General features: G+C 46.9%; 1 protein-coding gene across 1 annotated transcript; it reads left to right on the top strand.

Moving 5' to 3' along the window:
- The first annotated feature begins 4,222 nt into the window (after window positions 1–4,222).
- LOC149871168 (olfactory receptor 5AR1-like) lies at window positions 4,223–5,167 on the top strand. Its single transcript, XM_090034582.1, has one exon. The coding sequence runs from the start codon at window positions 4,223–4,225 to the stop codon at window positions 5,165–5,167; it is 945 nt and encodes a 314-aa protein (XP_089890708.1).
- Window positions 5,168–8,555: the final 3,388 nt, after the last annotated feature.

Here is an 8,555-nt window from a genome sequence, read left to right as displayed (position 1 = left end):
CTTCTGTAGTGCTATCCAATGTAGCACTGCCGAGCCTATAAGGGTGCTGCAGGTTTTTCCTCCCAAGGTGGAGAACCTTGCATTGTTCGGTGTTAAACACCATCAGGTTCTCATCTGCCCATTTGCTGAGCTTGTCCAGGTCAGCCTGGACCACCCGCCATCAATCACAACCCTCTGGGTCCAACCACGAAGCCAATTTCCCAGCCAGCGGATCGTGGTGGAGCCAAGGCCACAACTGGCCAGTTTGGCCAAGACGTGATCATGGGATACCAGATCAAAAGCTTTTTTGAAGTCAAGATATATGACATCAATCTCTTCTCCCTCGGCCAGGTGATAGGTCACCTGGTCATAGAAGGAAATGAGATTGGTCAAACAAGACCTACCCGCAACAAACCCGTGCTGGCTATCCCTTAGGATGTTAGCCTGGGCCAGTCCATCAAGGATGGCCTCCTTAATAAACTTTTCTAAGATCTTCCCCAGGATAGAAGTCAGGCTAATGGGCCTGTAGTTAGCTGGATCCACTCTAGAAGAACCTGAGAACATACAGAGAAGGAGAACAAGAATGATTAGTAGTATGGAGAAGCTCCCATATGAGGAGAAAATAAAGAGGGTAAATTATTGGAGGAAAGGAGCATTATTGAGCAGGGGAATTAGGGATACATCCACTAAATTAGAACTTCCTGAACCTGAAATGCTGGAGGCTGCAAGTGAGAAAGGAATGAGGGGAAATAAAAAACAAAAAAATTGGTCATATGCAGTTCACTCTGCCTTTCAGCATAAATTTTCTGCCACTGTGTGACAATGGATAAAGGGCAAGATGGGCCCATTTTCTGACATAGTCAGTGGCAGTTCTCATATTCTAAGTGCTATATCACTACACCCCAGAGGGCAGACTATATGTGTATTTCAGTACCTGTCTGCTCTAGTTTCATTGTGAGGATCTTGGCCGTGTGTTGACAAAACAAGAGGCGTGTGTATGACACTTCAAAACGGACTAAATGCTTTTGCACCACTTTAATGGTGTCGGTATTTGCATGCCTCAACAGTGTATTGTGCATTAATTCCAGCCTCTATAGGAAATTTGGTGGGGTAATGCACCTTAACTGACTTGGGGTGCAGCAAACTAAAATTCCTTTGAGGACTTTTAGGGAGGGTCTCAGCTGCCACGGAGCAAAGTACCAGCCTCCCCACCCACATGGACCGCTCCGCCTGCCGGCAGCTCACTCTCCCCTCCATGTTGGAGAGGCAGGTAAGTCAGTGGATTGTGTGCACGAGATGGGGATTTAATCAGCCCTTAATTGAAGTGGTGTTTTTTAAAACCCACTGCTTCAATTTAGGACCCCTGTTTCATCCAGTGATTGTCTACATTCCGATATGTACCAGTATAACAAAAGCTGCTTCTTATACTGAGCTATGTAAGTGTATGGAAAGAGCTGTGTGGATATTCTTATTTCAGTTTAAGATAGGATTGAATCAAGAGCTGGTTGAGATTATTATGTTTTTCTCTGAGCAAAAAAGGGAGGAAGTGTTTATTTTCTCACAGTTATTTAACTTAAGGATTTTCTGTTTGTTTTATTTTTTCTTAACAACATGAATTTCATAAATGACTCTTTGATTTCTGGAAATACAAATCTTTTTTTTTTTTCCACTATTTCAAACTTTTTAAAGAAAATCAAAAAAATTTTAAAGAAACTTTTCATTTGTTTGAAAAAGCATTTTGTGTCAAATGTAGCAGCAACTTTTTCAGTTATCCCTACTTGTTTCCAGATTAGGCATGTTGAATAAGAACAAATATAAGTTACTCTGAAATAATCCACTTTTTCTTAATTTTATGACTTGAAAGAGTGGTATTTATGAAGAGGTTGGTATGGTTTAGCTAAAAAAGTTTAAACTAGATCAGAATAAGTTTATGCTTAGCATTTTTTCAGGAATTACATGTTCCCATTCCCCCCAACCAAAAAACAAAGACCATAGATATCTTTACTTTTTATACTTTACATTTTAAAGACAGCAGTAGGATTCCCAAAGTATCTTATGAGTTGGTGGGTTTACACACGATGCTTAACTGCACAGTAGCATAATTTACTATCCAATAAGCATGCACATCTACATGTGCATCTAGCTCACTTGTAGACATGACTCAAGGAGCGAAACTGAGCCAGCCTGAGACTAGCCCCAGGGATCTGGGCTGAGAGCCTTTCCTGAACAAGGCTCAGATACCTCTATGGCAGCCCCTGCCTCGGGCCTTTAAAAGCCTGAGCTTTTGAGCCCTGGAGCACACCAGCAGCCTGAGGTGACTCCAGGCCCTTTGTGACCCCTGGGCAGGCCATGGGTGAGCCTCACCAGCCTGTCAGCCCCCTGACACCACTGCCTGGCAACATTATGCCACATACCTGCCAGGCCTGTGTCATCCAAGGTCCAGCTGCAGGCAGCTTCTGGCTGCTGGGGCGAGCTCCACCTGCCCATGTACCACCACCAGCAGCCTGTCCTGAGCCTCCTGGTGCTGCAGGGCATTGCCTCAGCTGTCAGTCACAACCCAGGGTCCTATTCTGGGTGCTACAGGCAGCTTCCCGGCCCTGGCAGCACAGGAACAGCCATGTGGAGGCCCAGAGAACTGGCATAGGAGCCCCAATTGTAATTTCCTCACTGATGCCCAAGCCCACATTCATGCCCACCACCTGGGTCCCAACTTGGTCCATGGAGGAAACTGGCAACCTTGTGGCACTCTGTGGCAAAGTGAAAATGCAGGTCCAGGTTGAGCAGGGTGGGTGCTCCAATGCCCATGTCTATGAGGGGTTGTCAGCCCTGATGTGGGAACATGGGCACAAGGCCAAGGCCTTGTGGGCACACTGGGTTGCCATCACTGAGCAAAATTGTTGGTTTGGGGGATGGCCATAAGTCTATGCCCATTATGCAGCAACTGAAGGACATCTTCATGCCCTGGGACCCAGGCTGCAGCCATGTTCTGTACAGCAGCACAGGTGGCCAGCCCGAGCCCTTGCTTTGGATCGGCATTTGTGGTGACAAGTCACCAGGGGAGAGCCCCTTGGGCCTGCAGCTGCCCACTGCAGTGAGCTCCTCAGCTGCACCCTCCACCAGCAGCTCAGGGAGCCTGACCAGTGCCTAGTGTGCCAGCTCTGCAGCCCCAGCCCTCACCACAAGGCATAGCCATACATGACCACCAGCAGCCACCAACAGCACCAGCTACTCCATGGGGTGGGGGCTTCCAGCTGAGTGCCCACCCACTGTATTCTACCATTTAAGGAAACCTCCCAGAGCTACATACCACTGCTGACAGTCATGGCCATGCAGAGCCACCAACCATGCCAGCCCCAGCCATGTGGTCAGGTCTGCACTCCACACCCAGCCCCCGCCCCTACCCCTACCGTTGCTGCCTACACACACTGCGCTGGCCCCATGTTCCCCCCACAGCATGCAGAGAGGCAGTATACAATGCAAAACTTTATTGAGCAGCCTATGCCTCTTCAGCTAAGTGGGCACATGCCTCTCACACAGCAAGAAATGCATCAATGCCAGCAGAAATCTCTTCCTCAGCAGCAGGGGGAAGAGACGTGTATAGCACAGCTACAGGTAGTTCTCAAGGCAGTGGTGCATGTTGTGGGGCAGCCCAGGCTTGCCCCCTGCAATGTCATAGCTCAGGATCCCATGCCAGGTGCTCAGAGGTGCTGGAGCACCATGGCCATTAGAAGTAGCAGTGCATAGTGGATTGGGCATCCCTCAGTCCATGCAAACAGCTCCTCACACAGTGCCCAGGCCATGCACAGTGAACTTGGATCGAATGAAGATCCAAACGTCTGAGCACCCTAAGTTAATAAAATCAGAATTGGCTGATTCTAAATCTGGCAGTAGCAAAATCATCAACCTCTATTTGTGGCACACTGATATGGTTAGTTTTAAAATGCAGCAGAACAAAATATTGCAGTATAGGAAATCAATTAATCTAGGTAACACACCATTACCTTAGTCCTAATAGTGAATCCCCCAAAATGCAGCAAGGCGAAGGGCGCACTCAACTTTTATATTAGCAGTTTTTAAGGAGGCTGAGCAGGGTTGAATGGCATCTGGCTCATGGATGTCCATATACAATTAACTAAGCTAATGTTCATAGTGAGGGGGGAAGATAGGCTTTCTCCTACCCATCTCCTTTTTAATTTTACACTTTTCCCCCCTACTTCATCAGCAGAAAACGCATCAAGTATAAATGATGGAGAGAAACCGTACTGGGTTGACTGAGTTCATTCTCCTTGGGCTAGCAGACCAACCACAGCTGCAAGATGTGGTCTTTACAGTGTTCCTTTTCATCTATGCTTTTACTGTGGTGGGCAATCTTGGAATGATCGAATTAATCAGGACCAGCTCACGCCTTCACACCCCCATGTACTTTTTCCTCAGCAACCTGTCACTGGTTGACTTCTGCTATTCCTCCAGCAGTGCCCCTCAGGCACTGGTCAACTTCATGTCAAGTAAGAAAACAATCTCCTTTGCTGGCTGTACTGCCCAATTTTTCTTTATTTGTTTTTTCATTAGCATAGAGGGCTGCCTCTTGGCTGCTATGGCATATGACCGTTTAGTAGCAATAAGTAACCCATTACTTTATACAGCCATTATGCACAAGAAAGTTTGTATTCAGCTGGTAATTAGCTCATATTTTTGTGGCTGTGTAAATGCAGTGGTACAAACCAGCAGTATCTTCACTCTCTCCTTCTGTAGGTCTAATGTAATTGATCACTTCTTCTGTGATATTCCTCCTGTCCTAAAACTCTCCTGCTCTGATACAAATGCCACTGAAATTGTGCTTTTTATCTTTTCCACTGTGGTGGTAACGAGCACTGCTCTCATCATCTTCATCTCTTATGGATACATCTTCTCTGCCATCTTGCGTATTCACACTGTGGAGGGCAAGCACAAAGCCTTTTCAACCTGTGCTTCCCACCTGGCTTCTGTCACCATGTTGTATGGGACTGTGATCTTCATGTACCTGCGTCCCAACTCTAGCTATGCCCAGCAAAAAGACAAAGCTGTTTCTGTGTTCTATACTCTTGTGATCCCCATGCTGAACCCCCTGATCTACAGTCTAAGAAACAAAGAGGTGAAGGATGCCTTGAGAAAGTATAGAGGCAGAACAAGATGTTCACAAGGAACATAATGGCAATGAAATATTTTGACTGAACGATATCAATAAATCTGCTGAGAACATTGCTATTTTACTTGGAATGTTCATGAGACTTGATGGGAAAATAATTAAATATAGCATGAATATGTTTAAAATAATGTGTTATTTGTAACTAGTAATGTTGCAGAAGTCATTTGAAGTATATTTTTATAATTATTATCAAATCCAAAATGAAGTTATCTTTTCATACAGTGTGTAATTGAAGTGTGGCATTCATTGACAGCAGAGATTGTGGAAGCTGACAGTTTAACCAGGTTCAAAAAGGGACTTGACAAATTCTTGGTGAAAAGGGGCATCAGGAACTATTGAGCATGAAAGTTAGGGGCCCAACCTCTGAATCACAACTCTCTAGACCTTAAATGCCAGAGGCTGCAAGTGGAAAGAAGCAATAGTAAAAACCCTTGTCATACCCAGTTCAGTCTTCCTTTCAGCATCCACTGTCTGCCAGTGTGACATGGGCCTATTTAATATGCCAAAGGTCATGAGCTCTGACCCATCAAGACATTGAGCAGATCACACCAGACAGTACCCACTGCCCCCCTGAACAACTCAAGGGAGCCCGTGGATGCCAAACAGTGAAACTGTCCAGAGACATGAGCAAAAAAAAAAGTTCCAGAAATACAGCCCCACACTTGCCTAGGTTGCCTTTGACCAAAGACTCCTTCCTGGTCTTATAGATTGTCACCTTCACCAGGGCCTGAAGGAGGTTGATCAGGAGGTCCCAGGGCTTGGTGGGGCCATGGATGGGAAGTTCATAACAAAAAAGATGCAGGGAAAAGTGCAGCCAGAACTTCAGCAGGAGGTTTTGGAGGAAGCAGAAGAGGGGTTGCAACCTGGCACACTCAAGGTAAGCATGCACTAGGGTCTCCCTCTATTGGCAAAAGGGGCAGGTGCCAGGGGTGTCCAAAAAGCATGACAGATACATGCTTATGGCAATAATTCCACACAGGAGCCACTAGCTGAGCTCCCTAGTGCTTTGTTGGATCAAGATGGATTACAGACTTGTCCACCGAAGACCCTCTCTGGGAGTGATGCTGCTATCAGGAACAGCAGCGCATGTGTGTGTGGGTGGGGGTAGCTCTCCCCCTTCAGGGGAGGCAGAAGCAGAAGCAGCAGCATTCCAGGGACCAGTCCAGGTGGAGTGGGAATTGCTTGACTCCCTAGGAAGCTGGCACGAGCACTTTCTGGGGAGCAAAGCATCAGCAGCTCTGCAGGTGAGAGAGCTCAGCATGACTCCCTGGCTCAGCTCCAGCAGCATCCAGGGGAGAAGAGGTGGTTCCCCATGGTGGTAAAAGTCCTATTTGTTACTTTACAGCATTATTAGTGTGGGCCCACAAAGTAAACTGTTAGCCTCCCTTAAACATGGAAGCTACTGAAAAGACAACAACTGGGTACTCGGGACAAATGGTAAGAAAACAGGATCAGGGATGATAGTCAAAGGTCAATAACCAGGGCAGAGGAAGCCACCAAGTATATGGACTAGCAGGCTTCTACTTGTATCAGATTTCCTGGGTTCTAGATGGCAAGAAGCACATTGTTGGCATACACTGACAGAACCAGCCTCATGGCTGGCTCTCAGAGCATGAAACCTGCTTGTGCAGGAGGCAAAGAAAGGGCTCAAGAGTTACAGTCTAGAGCTGGCCTGACAGCAGCCTTGATGCTCAAGCAGCTTGAACAGGATGGGCTCTGTCATTGTTCAGTTGAGCTTGACCATATACTTCATGAAGGCATACAGAACCTGGAGAAACCACACAAAGTCAAATGCCCTCAGCATGCCTGTGAGGTTACTGTGATCCACCCTGTCTAATGCCTTTTCTGGGTTCAGGAACAGGACAGCAAATGACAGACTGTCCCAGCACACAAACTTCAGGAGTTCCTGGATCAAGTATAGGTTGGAAGATGGTTCTCCCCAGCCCTATGTATGTCTGGCCAGGGTGGATCATGTCCAGAAGCACTACTTCATGGTCAGGGCGGCTGAGATCTGGAACCAGCTTCCAAGAGAGGTGTTCCTGGTACATGCAGAAACACATCCTGAAACCATACACATTGAAGGTTGCACAGTGAAGGACCTTATTGGTAGGGGGTGTTTTTAGGCTTGGGGTGGGGGGTGGCTTTAACAGGAGGCAACACCATCCACAGGGACCATCAGCAAACCCAGTACCCTCCCAAAGGTATATATATGGAAGCTTTGGACCTGATGTTAGTTTTTGGCACTGCTCCACTTGTGACCTTTTGCTTCCTCCACCAGAGACCTCAGCAAGTTGAGGACTTGGTGGAAATCCCATAGTGGTCCAGGGAAAACTACAGCATCTTTCCATAGTGGCACATTGTGAAAGAGTAAACAGCGATGTGTGAAAAGAGCCAGAGGATGCCACTTCCAGAGCCTTTATCATATTAAGATGGAAGCTCAGGTAGTAAAAAAACAGAGAGGAGATGGGATTCTCGAAAGAAAAAAAGAGCGAGTGGCTGAAAGAGAAAAAGAGGGAAAAGAGGATCCCCAGAGGATAAGAGACTTAACTCAAGACTTTTAATGACGCCGGAGAGGTGTGGAGCTCAGAAGAGGAGAGGCAGATCCCTGAGGAGACACTGCAGGCCACAGCTGGCAGTTGCCCTGAAAAGTAAACAAATAAAAAAAAGAAGAGTGTGAATTGACCCTCTCTTACAAGCTTGAAGACGGCATCTGGGTGTCTGTCATGAGGATTCAAGGCTTCAGGCACATGCAAGATAAAAAGTACACACTTATAGCAACAAAAATAAAGACAAAGTATATGGCAGGGTTTGAAGAAAAAATTCAGCCCCAAAAGCAATAAACAGATGAACAAGAGATCAAGAGGCTTCATTTTCTAATGCCAAGTTCAGTCCAACCAAACTGATAGTAGTTATGTAAGAACATTATATAGATAGAATTACAAAGTTGATAAAACTGGGCGAACTATGGGCCACCGAGCGCACTTGACGAACAACCCCGCACACTGAGGAACAACAAGTCGTGGTAGGTGAGTACGGGGTTGGAGACTCGGGGGGAAGACATCTACTCAGGCGATGACATGAGTCCGTAAGGTGCTTGACATCTACCACCAGAGCAAAAGCTGCCCAAGAGTGGCTATTCGAAACCCGGCGGTCACAGAGTGGTGCATTGGCCGGGAAACCCTTGGAGGGCCACCAGGCCAACATGCAACCCATCGAGATAGCTTCAGCGGATCTACTGGGACAGAACCTGCAGGCCCTGACACAGATTGTGGGGTCCCAGCAATGTATACTGGAGCGGCAGCAAGATTGAATGCGGCACGGCCTGTCAACCTTTAAAATACCCAAGATGACATCTGAAGACAACCAGAGGCAAACATCCAGGCCTTTGAGC

Source organism: Crocodylus siamensis, chromosome 2 (assembly GCF_052110815.1).
Source record: "Crocodylus siamensis isolate JL-2025a chromosome 2, ASM5211081v1, whole genome shotgun sequence".
Taxonomy (NCBI): Eukaryota; Metazoa; Chordata; order Crocodylia; family Crocodylidae; genus Crocodylus; species Crocodylus siamensis.
The sequence above is the reverse complement of the archived record's forward strand: the minus strand, read 5'-3'. Positions and strand labels throughout refer to the sequence as shown.